Source organism: Schistocerca serialis, chromosome 3, assembly GCF_023864345.2.
Source record: "Schistocerca serialis cubense isolate TAMUIC-IGC-003099 chromosome 3, iqSchSeri2.2, whole genome shotgun sequence".
Classification (NCBI taxonomy): domain Eukaryota; kingdom Metazoa; phylum Arthropoda; class Insecta; order Orthoptera; family Acrididae; genus Schistocerca; species Schistocerca serialis.
This window is the reverse complement of record NC_064640.1, coordinates 277,668,272-277,688,092: the sequence shown is the minus strand read 5'-3', so window position 1 is coordinate 277,688,092 and position 19,821 is coordinate 277,668,272. Positions and strand designations below refer to the sequence as shown.

The 19,821-nt window shown below is 37.0% G+C and overlaps 1 protein-coding gene across 4 annotated transcripts in view; it reads right to left on the bottom strand.

The window, feature by feature from the left end:
* LOC126470063 (membrane-associated protein Hem) overlaps positions 1–17,868 on the bottom strand; it is a 183,178-nt gene extending 165,310 nt beyond the window's left edge. For 2 of the 4 annotated variants that reach the window (XM_050097565.1, XM_050097567.1), the window contains exons 1-2: positions 17,614–17,868; positions 12,368–12,490 (exon numbers count right to left, since the gene is read on the bottom strand). In XM_050097565.1, the coding sequence (XP_049953522.1) occupies positions 12,368–12,490; positions 17,614–17,718 (228 nt within the window). In that variant the 5' untranslated portion in view covers positions 17,719–17,868. The remainder of the gene's footprint in view (positions 1–12,367; positions 12,491–17,613) is intronic. The other 2 variants (XM_050097566.1, XM_050097568.1) reach the window with 1 other exon arrangement.
* Between the last annotated feature and the right edge of the window lie 1,953 nt (positions 17,869–19,821).

The window sequence follows — 19,821 nt, the reverse complement described above, 5'->3', positions numbered from 1 at the left end:
TCTCATTATGGAAACATCCCCTAGGCTGTGGCTAAACCATGTCTCAGCAATGCCCTTTCTTCCAGGAGTGCTAATTCTGTAAGGTTCGCAGAAGAGCTTCTGTAAGGTTTGGAAGGTAGGAGATGAGGTACTGGCAGAACTGAAGCTGTGAGGATGGGTTGTGCGCCATGCTTGGGTAGCTTAGATAGCAGAGCACTTGCTCGTGTAAGGTAAAGGGTAGCTTAGATAGCAGAGCACTTGACCGCGAAAGACAAAGGACCAAAGTTCAAGTCTCAGTCCGGCACACAGTTTTAATCTGCCAGGAAGTTTGATTTCATTTGTCTATCACTAATTTCAGTGTCAGTGTTACGCATTTCTTTTACATCTCTCTGTAAAACAAAGAATGATATTCATAAAACAAAACATTAGATTAAATCTAGGGACATAATTTACATGCTCTTCACAAGTTGTGGGGTTCAGGATTGGGTGATTGTCTGAAAATCTTGTTAATTGCCTCCTCTAGTCTGCTACAGATGAAATTAAGTCATCTTTATATTTAACAAATTATTCAGTGCCTCTGAGTAAGAAATCAAATTGTGTATTAAAAAAATTAAAAATTTGTTAGCTGAAACAAAAACTGTTGGTATTTACAAGTGCATAGTGCAGCAATTTCATAAGTATTTAAACTTTAGATCTATGGGGTACTGAACAAGGGTTATGAGACAACTGCAATGTAGAGGTTTTCTTAAGATTTCCTTGAAAATTTTCTACTGGCTGTTTGCAGTTCGGTTACAGAGAAGGAAAGAAAAAAAAAAACATAATATACCAGTGTTCTGGCCAGACTGGAATAGAGACCTAATGCAGCCTTTGGATCTGATGGTGGCCACATTACCACTGAGCTAGTGAGCAACCACTGTATTTACTACTCTCTCATCATCACAGTGATGGCTAAGATAGATAATTCACAATGTAGCAGACGAGATTAATTGTATCTTCCATGTAGAACAACCTTCCTGGACTCAAAATCATAATTTTGATAACATCACTCAAATTCTTTAATGAAAATGACAACAAAATACCAAGTGAATTTAGCACAATAATTCTGTGCTATTCCAGGAAGTAACTTGATGACTGAAGAATGCCAGACATATTCCATAATGTTGTTAATTGTACTAGTGGCAAGAAGAATACATTTCCACAGCCAATGCATTTCCTGAGCTGGCTCGGAAGTGAGAAGCACAGCTTGTGTGTCTAAGACACAACCACTGAGTTGACTGAGGGCCAAAATACGAAGCGTAAAAGACAATGACTTTTACTCCCATTTCTGTAACTAGGCTTAACAACTAGAGCCTAGTTACCGTTAGTATTCAAATACACAGACTGCAAGCCAAAAATCATACATCAATACCTGTCAGAATTATTTCTGTTTTCCTTCTTTATGTGGACTGTAAATATAAAAGCTTATGTGCTGGACACGATTCACTTTTTGAAGCATCTGCAGTAGTTTAAAGGTAAACATTTTGTTTAGGTAACAATCTTTTGACCATTATAGACATAATACAGGTTTTTCTCAAGAATGCTGTCATTAGCACTGCACCCAAAACAGAGGAACACAAATGAAAAACAACAACACAGCACTGACTGCAAAACACAAACATTCACAGATAAATTCGTTAGCTACAAATAATATAAAGCCTTAAATCAACAAAGTGTGAACTGTGAAAAGAAACAATGTGCACGACTGAGGAAGCCTACTGCAAAGGTATAACAGGAAGGGGGGAGGGGAGGGGGGGGAGGGGGGGGGGGATTTAAAAAGGTACACAATGTGCTGACAGTAGAGTCTTTAATCTGCCCTTCTAAACTAGAACTGTCATTCAGTCTATAATAATTGAAAGAATGGAAGTAACCTCTACCCCTAATAATTAAAAAACAATCCCTCCAGATTCTTTATGCATAAAAAGTAGGGCGTGATGAAAGAGCTACTCAATTTGCAGTATGCTTATGACAGGGGGAAACCAAAACAGCAATAAGATGTTCAACTAATTGATAATGGGGAACATCTTCAATGCAAAACTTCGCAGCAGGTAAAGTTTGTTCTTAATTCACTGGTTGATAGATTCACAATAACAATGATGAAAAAGTTGAACATTGGAGTAGTATTTCTGCCCAGCACCTTGCAGCAAAATTAGGGAGTATGAATGGAATTGTACAGATTGGCATTGGGTGCTGGAATGTGTAGACCCTATCCAGATGGTATTAACTCATTATGCCAAACTGCAAAAAGTCTGTACATTCAGTCACTGTGAGCCAGATTATAACCCACACTTAATTTCTGTCAGTGAAAGAATTGCCCAGCAGTGTGTGAAGAGCATCTACATTTCTGTACCTCTTACACAACACAGACCAATCATGTGCTAATTATTCACCTTTCCGTAGACACATTAAAGATATTGCTTACCACTGGTAGCTAAATTCCAACCCTTGAGGTGTTTGACATGTCCCAAACCAATCAAAAAGGCAGCACATAGCTTTTGAGCACATTTAGTTTTCTTCAGATATTATTGCTCATAATCGTATTTAACTGAAAAATTTAGAGTCATACAAATAGAGCAAAACCAGACCGACAAGTAGACATGGAAACTAGTCATTTCACAGCTGACATCACCATGGACAAACTTGAAAAACATATTAATAAATCAAAATAATGGTGGAGCAACAGATTTCAATGATATTGGACAAGAATAAAGTAAATATTTCAGCAGTGAAACAAAATTAATTGCTTCTGAAAGTTATTTGATGATGATTTGGGCCATATTAGCGATAAGTTCACTAACCACTGATGTGTGTCTTGTGATTATTGTAACTGTATGACAGTTTTAGTTAAAAATGACATACTGAAAACATTATTCTCAGCATATTGTGTTCCTGTTTACATTTCTTACTTTCATTTCTTTATGCCTTTTCAGTAGGCTTTTTCAATCTTGCTCACTGTTTGTTTGCACAGTTCACATTTTATTGGTTAAAGGCTTTATGTTATTTGTATCTTATGAATGAATTTCTTGTGGATGTTGTGTTCCACTATTTTGGGTATGGTACTAATGACAGCATTCTTAAGTAAAACCCGTATTAGGTCTATAATGATGAAAAGATATGTTACTAGCACATAATGTTTACACTATAACTACTGCAGATGTTCCACAAAAATGAATTGTGTCTGGTGAATGAGTCTTCCCCTTTATGGAACATGTAAAAAATGAAAATAAAAATAATTGTGGCAGCTACTGGTGTACGATTTTCAGCATTTAGTTGGTGCATCTGAGTACTGTTGATAACTACGCTCTAGCCTATGCCTAGTTACAGAAATGGGATTAAGAGTCACTGTTTATATTTTTGGTATTTCGACCTTCAGTCAACGCAGCAGATGTGTCTCAGGGACTTAAGCAGTGTGCTTCAGTTCCAAGCCTGCTCAGGAAACAAATCGGTTGTGGAAACATCCTTCCTGCCTCTAGTTCAAATGGTTCAAATGGCTCTCAGCACTACGGGACTTAACATCAGAGGTCATCAGTCCCCTAGAACTTAGAACTACTTAAACCTAACTAACCTAAGGACATCACACACATCCATGCCCGAGGCAGGATGGGAACCTGCGACCGTAGCAGTTGCGCAGTTCCGGATTGAAGCACCTAGAACCGCTCATCCACCGCAGCCAGCTCTGCCTCTACTATCATTGGCAACATTGCAGCATATGTTTGGCAACTCTGTGATTGTCATGACACTTCCTGGATGACACAGAATTATCATGCTAAATTCACTTGACATTTTATTGTCATTTCCATTAAATACTCTGAGCAATTCTCACTTAAGGTGTGACACTGAGTTATCAAAATTATGATCCTGAGTCCAGGAAGCTTTTGCCTCGAAGACAATACTTCTAATCTCGTCTCTTATAATGTGAATTGTCCGTCTTGGACACCACTATGACAATGAGGGAAAGATGAATAACACAGTTGTTCACTAGCTCTGTGGTAACGATGTTTTTCTTTAAAGCGAAGCCTGCATTACCTCTGGTTCCAGTCTTGGTGGAGATCAGCTTTTTACCTTTCCAGTGACAGAGCTACGTGTAGCCAGATTGAAGATCAATATGGAACTCTTAATAAAACTTCTCCACTATCAGTTTCCTCACTACTTTCGGTATGGTACTCCATAGTCTAAATAATGGAAAGAGTGAACTGGAACCTGTGACTTGTCATCTTCAGTGCACAATATTTACCACAAGACCAGCATATTATAACAGCTCAAGTGGGAAAAAACACTTCGTCTATTGTTGCCAGTTCATGCACTTGGTACTTACTTTGAGGGTTAGGTAATTTCATTGACACTATAAGTGAGTGACTCGAACTTAGTTTCTGTGGCAGCCAAGTTTTACGTCAAAAACTGTACATAATCTGTCTCGTAGCCATCAGAAGATATGAATTACACTCTGTCAATCAGTCAAATAAGCAATCTTCAGCACACAGGGCATAGGTGATTATAGAGGGGATATTGGCTATCATTCATTTTCCGAATCAACAACGTGCTTTCTCTGCCTGATGTCATACCTTGGTCCAGTTTTTCTGCTGCTGGTACCAAATGGTCCAAATTTTCTGCCATTTTGTCTACAGTGGTCCACAAATTTTTTGCTGTCAAATGTACAAGGCACCCTTTACAATACTTCTAAGGATGGCTGGTTACATTTTAACGTAGATTAAGATAAACTGTAGTTGCCAGATCAAAAGAATTTCTCTGAAGGGTGAAGTGGGGAGTAGAGAAACAGTCCTTCCCCTTACTTCCCTCTGGCCAGTGGCAGCCTATGCTCGGTTCTATTGGCCGTTCAAAAAAATTTCCTTGCAAGTAGACTTTATTGTCTGTCTTGCTGGGTTGTTTTTCATTGCTTGCTGTTTGTTCTTAGATTACAAGTGTTTCAGTAGTTCCTTGCATAGCCATCATCATTTACCAGATCCAGTTCCCCATATGTGATATACTAGTTCTTGCTTGCTTACATGGTACCTGTGTTAATAAACAATTTATGCAGCAGCAGCTAATGTTACCATGGCCACACAAATTAAGAATTCCATTGATGTTATTAACAAAGTATCAGTGTGCTTGAAAGGCATGACACATTTAATATATTTATGTCACTTGAATCTCATCTCCTTAGTCATACTTCCAATACTGATATGAGTACAATTCATGAAATCATTTTTTGAGCAGCACATACCATTCTGCTCTAGACCACATCACAATACACACATGACTGGCTGCAGAATTCCTGTTGTGTATATTCTTCTTATAAGCAAACAGTGCCTATATCTATAAATTGTACCCCTTTGTCCAAAGTTGGGTGTAAGGCATTTATTAGCTACATAATTTATCTCATTTCTATGTATTTTGTGAATTACATGTGGTACAAAAATCAGCTACTATGTGTGTGTGTATAAAAAGGTTCTAATCCTAAGGTCTTTCGCTGAAAGATAAGAACACCACTCAAAGCGGTTTGGGAACCTGAGGACATAATACCTCTCGTGAAATTTCCCTTTATAGTGCATCCAATGTTGCCTATGGTTCTACTGAACACTGGTAATATAGTAAACTGTTCCTACAGTCCATACGACAAGATAAGATCCCTGACAGTTAAAATGGGTTTGGCAGGCTGCGTGTCTGCCACGATCAATCACATAACACAATTTTGTTTACAATTTTATGGCAACGCCTTGGTGTTGCTGCATTGTTAGGCAGCTATGGTTTTCAGTCAGTGTTGCAGCAGTTGTTTGCATGTCACACACGAAAGCTTGCAACAGAACTTTTAAGTGTCATGGGTCTCCTCCCGCCATACAGATTATAGCCATGAAGATTTTATTTAGCTATCTAGAGGATACATATTTGAGAGCATTTTAACAAAACAGCCATTGTAATGCTTTCACATTATATGAGAAAGGAATGTTTACATTAGCGATGCAGTGGACTGAGTCAACAAAGTTCAACAGAAAGAATAATGACATGAAAACTATTAATAATATTGCATATCACATATGGTCAAACAGACTGCTGAAATTCTAATACAACGACAAAAAATGAGCAAATGTTTCTGCAGCTAGAGACAACAATGCAGTTATACTGTCCATTTGGGTGAACACTCCCAAAAAATCTTATAATATGTCTGGCATTTAATATTCTTATAACAAGTTGTTAAAGAATAAATTTAACGAAATAACAGATACATTAACACAGGCAGGTCATCAGAAATGAGCCATACACATTTCTGTAAAAGCATCTACTGTGTAGAGTATGTGACTGTATAATTATTTCATTATAAAAAGTACTTAAAAATAATTTAGTTTTATGTACTACTCTTCTGAAGTTCATGCTTTATGCAAGGTATACACATACATTGTAGACTAGGCAGATAAGCATGTTAAGTTATTAATCGTCTGCCATGTGCTCGTGATCACAAAAGTGAACAATGATAAGGAAAATAGTAGTAATATTGTTGTGTTTCCTATACTTCATAGAAAATGCTTATTTTCTTCCTGTCACCTATCACAAATCTTGCCCCCCCCCCCCCTCCTCTACCATTTTTCAACACTTCCCTACCCCCTCTTCTTCCACACATCTTTCCCCCACCCCACCATACTGAAACAATTCTCCCCCATTCCTCCACCCCTCTATTTTTTTATCAGACAAACCACTGGACAGTGGTTTACATTTAAAGAAATGTGCACAATTCTAAAAATATCTTATGTTACTAGCCAACATCTGGAAGGTGGGAAAGAGCAAACTTGTTGGTCCCAAAAATAGGCAGATAATGTTCATTAATTAGCTGGAAAAACTTACAAGTCAAGTATTTTCATTAGGCTGGGTGGGAAAAAGCCCTCCAATTTAAATTACACATAGTAAAGCCTACATAACCTGGAGTGTTTAATCAGGCACTAAAATGGAACACTTATTCCTGAAATTCTAGTCTTCACATTAACAGTTAGGTGCAATTTTATTATTATTATTATTATTATTATTATTATTATTATTATTGCTATTATTATTTGAATTTGGAACTCAGGACCACATAAAACAGATGATTTATTTCCTTTTGTCTGCTTCACAACATTACTTTGCTATTACTTTCTGTTGTTGTCTTCTTGCTTCTGTCAATGTCCCTCCTCTTTTGTATTTTCTTTGGGACACACTTTATTTTTTGGACCTTTTCCCTTAATTCATGTCTGTTCTCTATGTCTTTGTTTGTTATTCCCAACTTCTGTAGATATTTCTTCACTTCTATAAACCATGAAATTTGAGTTTTGCCAATAAATTTGAATACTTTTTTGTCAGCCTCTTGTCAGCCATTCTTTTTAAGTATCCATAATATGTATCCTTCACTTTCTCAGTGTATCTACCATATCCTCAGTTTTTTCATGTACCAATCTGTTGCTTCTCAAGTTCCACATCCCATTTTCATACTTTGGACCCAAAATTTTTCAATTTATTCTTCTTTATTTCTTCTTCAAATTATTTAAATGTCTGACTGTGTATATTGTGAGGTATTCTGAGTCACAAATACATGCAATTTCAACCATAACACTGTAATGCTTTAATTTTGTATTAATCTATAAGGATTTTTTTATTATATTTGTTCATTTTAAAATTGAAGACCATTACTATTTTTCTGGCTTCTTTGTCCATAGCATTTAGCTGAGTTACTTTTCCCAAGTATTTAAATTCTGAGACTTCCTTCATTTTTCCATAATTTGTCTTTGTATATTTTGTGCACTTTTAGCATTGGTCTACATCTACATCATCTACATTGATACTCCGCAAGCCACCCAACGGTGTGTGGCGGAGGGCACTTTACGTGCCACTGTCATTACCTCCCTTTCCTGTTCCAGTCGCGTATGGTTCGCGGGAAGAACGACTGTCTGAAAGCCTCCGTGCGCGCTCTAATCTCTCTAATTTTACATTCGTGATCTCCTCGGGAGGTATAAGTAGGGGGAAGCAATATATTCGATACCTCATCCAGAAACGCACCCTCTCGAAACCTGGCGAGCAAGCTACACCGCAATGCAGAGCGTCTCTCTTGCAGAGTCTGCCACTTGGGTTTATTAAACATCTCCGTAACGCTATCACGGTTACCAAATAACCCGGTGACAAAACGCGCCGCTCTTCTTTGGATCTTCTCTATCTCCTCCGTCAACCCGACCTGGTACGGATCCCACACTGATGAGCAATACTCAAGTATAGGTCGAACGAGTGTTTTGTAAGCCACCTCCTTTGTTGATGGACTACATTTTCTAAGCACTCTCCCAATGAATCTCAACCTGGTACCCGCCTTACCAACAATTAATTTTATATGATCATTCCACTTCAAATCGTTCCGTACGCACACTCCCAGATATTTTACAGAAGTAACTGCTACCAGTGTTTGTCCCGCTATCATATAATCATACAATAAAGGATCCTTCTTTCTATGTATTCGCAATACATTACATTTGTCTATGTTAAGGGTCAGTTGCCACTCCCTGCACCAAGTGCCTATCCGCTGCAGATCTTCCTGTATTTCGCTACAATTTTCTAATGCAGCAACTTCTCTGTATACTACAGCATCATCCGCGAAAAGCCGCATGGAACTTCCGACACTATCTACTAGGTCATTTATATATATTGTGAAAAGCAATGGTCCCATAACACTCCCCTGTGGCACGCCAGAGGTTACTTTAACGTCTGTAGACGTCTCTCCATTGATAACAACATGCTGTGTTCTGTTTGCTAAAAACTCTTCAATCCAGCCACACAGCTGGTCTGATATTCCGTAGGCTCTTACTTTGTTTATCAGGCGACAGTGCGGAACTGTATCGAACGCCTTCCGGAAGTCAAGAAAAATAGCATCTACCTGGGAGCCTGTATCTAATATTTTCTGGGTCTCATGAACAAATAAGGCGAGTTGGGTCTCACACGATCGCTGTTTCCGGAATCCATGTTGATTCCTACATAGTAGATTCCGGGTTTCCAGAAATGACATGATACGCGAGCAAAAAACATGTTCTAAAATTCTACAAGAGATCGACGTAAGAGATATAGGTCTATAGTTTTGCGCATCTGCTCGACGACCCTTCTTGAAGACTGGGACTATCTGTGCTCTTTTCCAATCATTTGGAACCCTCCGTTCCTCTGGAGACTTGCGGTACACGGCTGTTAGAAGGGGGGCAAGTTCTTTCGCGTACTCAGTGTAGAATCGAATTGGTATCCCGTCAGGTCCAGTGGACTTTCCTCTATTGAGTGATTCCAGTTGCTTTTCTATTCCTTGGACATATACACAGTTTCTCAAACAAAATTTGTAATTCAGTTTTTCTGCTTCTTTGCATACTGTAGGTCCTCTGCTAAGACTGCGAAATCATCAGCTAAAGCTAAGCAGTCAATTTCAAGATTCTATCTCTTTTCTCCTACTTTTTGACTTTATTCATTCCCTCTTCTTCCATTCTTTTTCTCCAACCTCATACCACTTTCTACAACACACAACTGAATAATAAAGGATACAGTCCATCCTCCTATATCACACCTGCTTTAATATCAAAATGTTTTGATAATTCATATAATATAATCCATACAATAATGTCAGATTATGCACATTACATTTACTTTTATTGTTTTATAAAAGATTGTTTTGATAAACAATGATTTTCCAACTGTAACTTCAGTCAATAATCTTGAAACTTTGCTCTCCCCTCTACCAGATCATTAGCTATCATTTTAAGGAACAGTACCATGGCCACAAAACTATTCAGAGCTGATTTTCATAAAACACATCAACATTTTATAAAAACACTTATTGACCTCAATGATTTTATGGATAGGTATCTTTACAAAATCTTGTAAAAGGCGTATTAAAAAGACATATATTAATTAAATTAGATGCTTCGTTCATGCCTTGTAGTCTTACACCAACTGGGTGTGAATGCATGATACAACATAAAGCAGAGAATTAAAGCAGTGGGGTACAACTAGTGCACAAAGAAGACAACCACAATGCAGTAACAGCAGAATAAAAATTTAGTTCTCATGCACTAGTAAACGAACACTATTCTACAGTAATAAGCAAACATGTCTATCTGGGGGGGAAATGTGAAAGAAAGCACACAGCCACTCCATAAAAAAGTGAGCCTCACAGACCACCTTATAAATTTTACAGAAACAATACATGTTATACATCAAATTAAAGCTAAAGCATGGAATTATTTATGCCTGTAATCAGTTTGTTTGTTTTCTTTTATTTTACAAAATTTGAGAAATTTAGTTTGAAACTAGGAATATTTTTGATTGCTCTAAAAATGGCAAACTTGCACAGTTTATGTCTTTTATTTTAAGCTTAAACTGTTTAGAGATCAGATGATTTTTTTCCCTTCTATTCTATTGCTGGCATTATTAGGAAGGGGAAAAAAGTGTTTGGATATTAATTTTAAAGGTAAAACAGTTTTCTTACTCAGTTTTCCTACTGCACAATTTGTTTTGTCCTGATTGTAACACAATATAATTAAAAGTTTTATTATAAAGCCATTATTAATCACAAAGTTTCCAAAGTCTAAATTTTCTTAGTGAATACCTGACCAAATTTTTCATTGAGTTCTCAAGATGAGATCCAGACTGCTCACTGGATCCACAACAAACTTACAAATTTCACTGCAGTTGCTTGGCTTTCAAATAACAGCATAAGAAATTATGCTTTTACATCTGATGATTTGGAACATGGTTAAGTAGCAGCTTGGGTATATCTACATGTAATTGTTTCTTCCTTAAAGAAAAAAAAAGTATCCTTGCCCTGAAACAGCGAAAATTTTTTCCACTGTTGCAGCTGCTCAGTATAAGAAGACATTTAGTCTATCCAATTTGTTACTTTTTGAAGAAGATTTTAGCACCTCAGGAGAATGGAACTTCTTTGCTTCCAGCCATGAGAAAGGGGTTGTTGATGGTATGGGAGGAAAAGTTAATCAGTGTCTGGTTCGCTGAAAGTTGTTGAAAATTTATTGTTAACTCCCTTCAAAGTTTTTCCAAGTGTATTCAGGAAGTGCTTGATAGTACAGAAGTGATCATGGTATGGAATGATGCTATGAGATATTGTAAGGAAGAACTACAGAAAGGATTTTATCAATTTCACATTTTCAGAGAGCACACTGTATTAAATTCAATAGCGAGAAGGGCTGTTTAGGCGTAAGTCAGCTCAGTGACTCAAATTTTAGTGAAAAGATCAGAAAATCACCACTAGTCAATGATGAAATTACATGTAAAGAGGCCAATATTATCCCACAGAATATAAAACCTGGAGACTTAGTGCTTGTTCATCTCCATACAACTAAAAACATTCAAAAGGATTAAATTATTATGCATTTGTACTAGGAAAAACTGGATAGGAGTGGGAACAAGTGGAATTGGCAAGATCCCATAGATGAATCTTTTGAGCCTGAGTCTGTGGTTCGCAAAGTGGTTACGCAAACAACAGAAGGCAGTTTCAATTTAAATAACTTGTTTTGTTTAATCATCTTGTGTTTAATATTTGAAAATGTTTTATTTGAGAGAAAATGTTCAACTTCATTTATGGTATTAATTATCTTTGTATATATTATTGTTTTCAGTTCTAAAGAAAACTAACAGTATTTACATATACAGATATCACTGTGGTCCCAACCGTAACACTGTACTGTCCCAATCATAACAAATATAATATCAAAATATTTTACATATAAAGAGAGCAAAAATGTTTCAACTACTGAGTTGTAATCTTTATTTACACTTAAGCCATTTCAAAAATATAATTTTCAATAAACTATTAACAATCCACAGTGTTCTCACCTTTTATTTAACTTAACTTTGATTTGTTTTTCTGTGAGTCCCGACCTTGACATTCCTTTATTATTTTTTTAACTATTTAATTTTAGTAGCAATTTTTTGAAAACCATATGGGAGAGGAGAGCTGATCGATATTATAAAATCGTGTGATTTAATATTTATGAACTTGATAATTACATAGAGATATTAAGGCTTTAATGTCTCTGATCTGTACCAACCATAACAATGGAATGACCCCACTGTCTTTTAATGATATGTCACATATTCCAAAATGATGGCCCTACACATGAAATTAGTTTTCAGTTTCGAAGCTGATGTTTGCCTTCTTTCTTTAGCTCTGCTTTCTAGCAAGTAATTTGCAGTTAGTATTCTTGGTTAGGTTATAACGCTCAAAATTGTTTTCCGCATGCATAAACTTCATGGAGTGGGCCAAGGATATTTATGGTTAAACTTTATACTTATTTATATAATACATAACTGGACTAGTGCCAAAAGAAATATAAAAACAAAAATAAAAACTTACAGATTGACTTGAACTTACTCCTTTGATGTCAATGTTCGGGAATCTTCTAACAATATATTTTATAGATGATTCTAAAGTTTTATCTGACAGAAATCCTGGTTTTGACTTAGCATCACCACAGGCCTGGAAAATGAGAAGAGCATTTTCATCAATAATACTATGAATATTTTTATACTGTGATTTCCTTTTACCTATATATTATGTCACATGCAGCAAACCAACTTCAAAATTAATGTCAAACTATGTTTTGGATTTTTACTTTTTTTTTAGTCAGTCCTCATTAATAAAGATTATTACTTATGTTTTCTCAGCAAAGGTAGGGGATAATCTGACAACACAAATACAAAAAAACCTTTATTCAAATTGATGGAGATTTGCAGTTTGTTTTGTTTTGACATCATTTGAAGAGACTTTGCATAAATTTGAAATCTCTACCCTCCAGAGCAAGCAGAATTCATGTTAAGGTGATAACACACACTAAGCATGTCAAGATGTCTACAATGATTTCAAGGAAACATTGAACCCGCTATTAACACCTGTCTTCTTCGAGCGATGGTGTTATCAAACTGACAGACATAAAATGCTTATTGAAATCCAATATGCGTTAAATACATGCCATAGCTAGAAGCATAGTTGTTTTCAAGAGATCACAATTGTTGATTTTGCAGACTCTCAGATTTGTGTGTAACACAGACCTTGGGCCAACACTACAGGTAATTATATCACCATAAGTAAGAATTCACCTTCATATTCAGCTATACATAAGGAAAATAGCATTGGCACATTTGTTACATGATGTCAGGTTCTAAAATATGACTACTCAAGGCAGGAACTATTGCCTAAGATGGTGGACATGTTCATGAAAATCGTTTTCTAATATGACAGTCCATTCCAATCATACAAGTACAGCATGTACCAAAAATCACTTTACACAAATGGGTATATGAAAAAAAAATTATTTATGACCAATTTAAACAGAAATCAGACTATGGGAAACTAGCATATACAAAAATCTGCTCAGGAATGTGTGTAAATCCAAAACAGTTGATGATGTTGACAATGCACTACAGCCTTACTTAACCAGAACTGTCGTGATGCATATAAGCAAAGAGCAATGACACAAATGTACACATATTAAATGTAAAGAGCTGCAACTATCAACACTACAGTCGTTACAGTCATTTTTAAACCAGAATGTGAGATAAGAAGCTATTTCTTTCTTGTTCTGCCAATTCTGTATTTTTTCTCTCCCTTGTGAATGAACAAAACTAACTACCAGACTCAGTAAATGTAGAAGATAGATGGAGGGGATCAATTTACAGAACTGAATTTTCTTGCTTGGCATAATACTGGTTTCCAGAGGCAAGGTTTCTGTATTTGTGCTGTCCAGTTCAGATTCCTGTTGTGGTGTATTATTCACGATCAATTCTTTTTTTTGCCAGTGCTCCAGGTTAACCCTAGCAATACCAAGGCATTTTCCATAATGTGTGTTTGGAGGGAGGAGGGGGGGGGGGTTCCTTTTACCCACCCTAAAGAAAACAAAATTCATTAATTGTTGTTGAATTATATTAAAAACATACTTTTTAAAGCAGTACTGGTGTGTAAGTAAGGTCATGAACCTGGAGATGCTGAATTAGACATTCACTGGGGAAATAGCACCTACTACTCAGACATATTTTTGTGTTAAGTTTAACTAAAAGCTACAAAATGTACATGGAATCTGGTAGAAGAAACCATTAAAAACAACAATTTTCTTTTCTTCAGAATTTTAAAATGTAAAGCAACTGACTAGAGTACAATATTTTCAAAAGGTAGGCCCTAAAATACTCGCCCCCCCCCCCCTCCCCTTGATATTGCAAGGATTAAAATCCAGTCACCACAGAGGTATAACACAATGATATGTGACACAGGTGATGGTGATCTATTTGTCAGTTTGTGGATGCTAAGCTTAGTGGTGGTGGTGGTGGTGGTGGTTAGTGTTTAACGTCCTGTCGACAACGAGGTCATTAGAGACGGAGCGCAAGCTCGGGTTAGGGAAGGATTGGGAAGGAAATCGGCCATGCCCTTTCAAAGGAACCATCTCGGCATTCGCCTGAAACGATTTAGGGAAATCACGGAAAACCTAAATCAGGATGGCCGGAGACGGGATTGAACCGTCGTCCTCCCGAATGCGAGTCCAGTGTGCTAACCACTGCGCCACCTCGCTCGGTGCTAAGCTTAGTGGTCTCCTGGTGCTAAGGAAAGGAAAATTAGGGCTTAATGCCCTATTGACACCATGGTAATTGTTGAAAGAACCAAGGCTTGAATTGGAGGAGGATTATGAAGGAAATCTGTCACTTACTCCTCTTCAGAGGAACAATTACAGCATTTGTTTTAATTGATTTACGAAAACCTCAATCTGGATGGCTGAATAGGGCTCTGAACCGTAGTCAACTTGAATCCTTGATGTTTCTCTCTCTCTCTCTCCATAATTAGCATACTTGGTGCAATCATTTAGAATCATCATACCCTCCAGTTTCAACCAATTAAGTGCTTTGTGAAAAGCATGCGTTTTTTGTACCCATCACTCAGTTTGAAAACAATTTTTCAACTGTAGAAACAAATTAAAAAATACTAAACACACTTCTGTTCCAAAGTAACCAGTTCATTTGTTATTCTCAGTAACTAAGCATCTATTTTTGTGAACAATTAACTTCAGATATGAAGCAGTTGTTGCAGTGTATCACACAGTGGTTCCCTACAAAGAAAGACAGTACATGGGAATATCAGGAGGAGGAGGAGGAGGAGGAGGATATTGCAAAACCCATTTGGATTTAATGTGAAGGCAATGTAAGTGTGAATAGGGAGGGGAAAGTGTGAAATGAAATGCTTTGGAGTTGATAACTCACAAACAGATATGGTTTGTAACAGGTTGTCAGAGAGCTAAAATAAAATACTACATAAAAACATATACAATGTGGTAAGTATGAAGAACAACAGTAGTAACGAAATGGTAAAACAAGAAGGTATAAAATATAGGTAACAATAAATCAAATTATGCTGAGTAAAAATGATACAGCAAACATAGAATGAAAGTCAACCAAGAGAGTGAGAGAATTTTTACGTGTATATACAAGCAAAGACTCAGGCCAAGTACCACATGTACTGAAGAATTACCCATAGCTACCAATTCAGAAGTAGCATAGTGTAGTTATTAAGACACTGAACTCATACTTGGGAGGATGGAGTTCACTCTGTCCTATCATTCTGATCTAGGTTTTCTTAAATCATTTCAGACCAATGCTGGGATGGTTCTTTCATCAAACCTACGACTAACCATCTGCCTTGTCCTCATAAATGCATATTTATACATTGTGAAAGACCACCGAGATGCTGGGTGGACCAGACAAAGGAAAAGGCAAACCAAACATGGGACCAGCTACTTCAAGGTATAGAATACTGGGAAAGATGAAGACAGACTGTTAAGAAGATCATGGGCTAGGTTAGCAACTTTCAACTATGAAAGACAAAGTATAGACAATGATATATTCTGTGTTTATGTAGACCTACATTTTGAGCTACTTATTTTCATTATATTATGATGACAAATCCTGTATCATGGAGAGATGATTCCTAGATTAATAAATAAGTTAAATCACAGTGATGAGCCAAATGGCTATTGCATCTAATGAAGTAGTTTAATCTGTAATGGTCGCTAAGGCTATCCGGGACTAGTGTAGCAGGGGATACAACCCGTCGGCTTTGGACATTGACGTCACAAGTCGCCAATCGAGAAGCGATTCTTCTTAGTGTTGTAGCTCCCTTCAGTGGCTGATAAGTGTTTTTTGGCTTTTTAAAAAAAAAATCTCACGAGATAGAATAAACAGATCCACTTTATTAAGCAATCAGTAAAAAAACGAAACTGAAACATAAAAGCAAAAGCGAAAATGGTAAACTGCTATCTGGCGACTTGTGACGTCATTGTCCAAAGCCGACGGGTTGTATCCCCTGCTGCACTAGACCCGGCTATCCAGAGGCTGGAGTGACTTTAAAGGGAGGTTCTGTGCTGTGGTCCCCATGCACACTTACAATACACTTCCTATCTATGCAGAGTGCATAGTAATTACTGCATTACGGGTGCTACATAATGTAGGTCTATTCATAAGTGATGCTTCCTCGCTGAACGGTGTGTTACAAAATGCTCACAACACAGCCAGAAGAAGAAACAATTGTAAAAAGAATTAAGCAGGGTTTGGAACCGAAAGGCTGACAAGACTAAGCATTCACAGAAAAGCACTAAGATCAAAGAACTGTAGACAAGACACACTTTTACCAACAGCAGTGAAAAGTGTGGTATATTTTGGAAGTGTTTCTTTTGTAGTACCTATTAAACAAATTAAACTCAAAGAAGAAGTAGTACAAAATATAGCAATTTACTAATTCCAGTGCCATCAAATAACACAGTTGAGATTACTGTTATGCCGGCCGCAGTGGCCGAGCGGTTCTAGGCGCTTCAGTCTGGAACCACACAACCGCTACGGTTGCAGGTTCGAATTCTGCCTCTGACATAGATGTGTGTGTCGTCATTAGGTTAGTTAGTTTTAAGTAGTTCTAAGTTCTAGGGGACTGATGACCTCAGATGTTAAGTCCCATAGTGGTCAGAGCCATTACTGTTGTGTGACATCACTGATTTAAAACCAAGAAGGAACAAAAATTCTTTTTTTTTTTCACCATTAACGTTTCGTTATATATCGAAAAGAATCGTAAAATTGTTCACATATAAATAAAGCTCGACTGTGAACCTCATGTAAACGAAATACCAAGTCCTAAATGGAAATATTCGTATTGCACCGAACTTGGGAGCACTGACATATATGGAAATTTTTGAATAGTTGTGTATAAGTTCCGAAAGAAGGGACTTTCACTTTGGCCGCTCGCGGTAGTATTTCGATTTAGTTTACTTTAGCATTCTTCCCCATTTCCACAAGGCCTATCTATGACATGACAATGAGTCATTCCATATTCTTATCCTTGATGAACATGTCCATGGAAATCTAATAATTCCAAAATGCACAGTTGCTACTACTGAAAAACTATTGACGGTGTTCAACCGTTAAGGAGTGTAAACAAACAGATAAATCCATACTGTCTACGCACAAAACTTCACAGTCAAAAGATTTGCACACCACGAAGTAGAGAACTATTAGCAACAACAGATTCGCACTACCCACTTGGGTTAAAGACACTTATTAAAATTATATTTTCACCTTTTTTATGTTGTAAATCCTTGTCAGCATACCAACTCCTCTATCCAATAATATTGTCAATTTTTCAGCTAATTTTTGCTGACTAGGGACAGGTGGCCTCGCCATCTTCTTGTTTATTTGTGTTACGTGTTTACTTTGATTTCAAACGTTCCTCAACACCATTATGATAAAATAAACACGCCCCCCTCACTTTCACAACAACCAAAACATTACCCTCATACTGTCAACCGAACACACGCCCAAGCTCACCAGAGATGTTTTTATTGCCATAGCTAAGAAAGCAAAGTACATACATCAGTTGACAGTCAACAGCGCGGCGAAGGTATCACGACTACAGCATCCCACTTGTCATATTATGTTCATTTCAGAACGTATTGCCTGGTTTCTAGCGAAAATTTTCATGTATTCTGGAGCAGAGATAAATGTATTGATAAAGTCAGTTATCATAACTATCAAACGAACTCAGTAATTAATTTCCAGACTAATATGATAGGTAATAATAATAATAATATTAATAATAATAATAGCTTTATTCAATATCGAATGGTACACTGCACATGTGCAAAGAAACAGTAATGATTAAAGTTATTTGTACAATACACAAGACACATTCTTCTGAATACGTCATTAAATTACAACAAAATTACAATAAGGTGTTTACTTATTTCTATTCACATAATTTCACAGAGCATTTGTTGTTCTTCATATAAGTATGGTACTCTTCTAATGTGTAGAAAGGGTGTTTTACTAAAAATTTCTTAAGCTGATGTTTCAGTTTAATTTTAGGAAGAGCCATGACTGCTCTAGGCAGTGCATTAGCTAATTTTATACCTGCATACTGAGGCTCCTTTTCGTAAAGTGCTGTTCTGTGGCTGCCAATGTAAAATCTTTCTTTATTTCTAGTATTGTACTGGTGGAAATCTGAATAAGTGTTTGGGTGCAGTCTTTTCACAAGCAATATGGCTTTTAGAATGTATGTGTTTATAACAGTTAACACCTCTGTTTTTGGAAACAAGTTGCGACAAGATTCCCTATATTTTGCTCCACAGATTATTCTCACACCCCTTTTTTGAAGAATGAGTAGCTTATCTAGATTAGCTTTGGTTGTTGGCCCCCAAATTTCAATACCGTGGTTCAAGTGAGAGGAGAAAAAAACATGGTATGCAGTCTTTAGGACTACGGTGTCTCTACAGAACTTGCTAATAGTACTGATTGCAAATATGTTTTTTGACAACTTAGTTGCTAGAGAGTCAATATGTGTGTCCTATTTCAGGTTGCTTTGGATTGTTACGCCAAGGAATTTTACACTAGACTCTTTCTTTACCAATTCGTTGCCCATGTATAATTTAATTTCATTATTCAAGCTACTTTTGTTAAACTCCATCAAACATGTTTTACTGGTGCTTACATTTAAGTGGCTTTCATTAAAAAACCGAACAATTTCTTTTGTCACATTATTACGCTCGGTCTCTAGTTCATTACATGATTCCTTTTTACATACAATGGACGTGTCATCGGCACACAGAACAATTTTGGAATTTATAGTACAGTATTTAATATCATTTACATAGATCAAGAACAGAAGGGGGCCCAATACCGAGCCCTGGGGCACCCCATATTTTATGCAAGTGATCTCTGATTTGTAGACACCACTTTCCGTTTTAAGTAGAACAAACTGCTTTCTATTGCTCATATAACACTTTATTAGGTCATAAGGAGCGCCTCTAATGCCCATGTTCAATAGCTTGTCTAATAGGATATCAACAATCCCACAATCACAGGCTTTTTCCAGGTCTTTCGATACCCCCTAACACGTCTTCAATTAGTTGAGCAGCTGCAGTGCTAGTTGATTTACCTTTTACGAATCCATTTTGATTTTCGAACATCAGGTTGTGTTTGTTAAGAAAGTTTATAATCCTGTTGTATATAACTTTCTCAACTATTTTGGAAAAGACAGGAAGGATTGAGACTGGTCTGTAGTTTTCTATTTTGTTGTTGTCACCTTTCTTAAAAATGGGTGTTACCTGTGCTATTTTTAGTCTGTCTGGAAAGGTGCCTGATATTACACTCCTGGAAATGGAAAAAAGAACACATTGACACCGGTGTGTCAGACCCACCATACTTGATCCGGACACTGCGAGAGGGCTGTACAAGCAATGATCACACGCACGGCACAGCGGACACACCAGGAACCACGGTGTTGGCCGT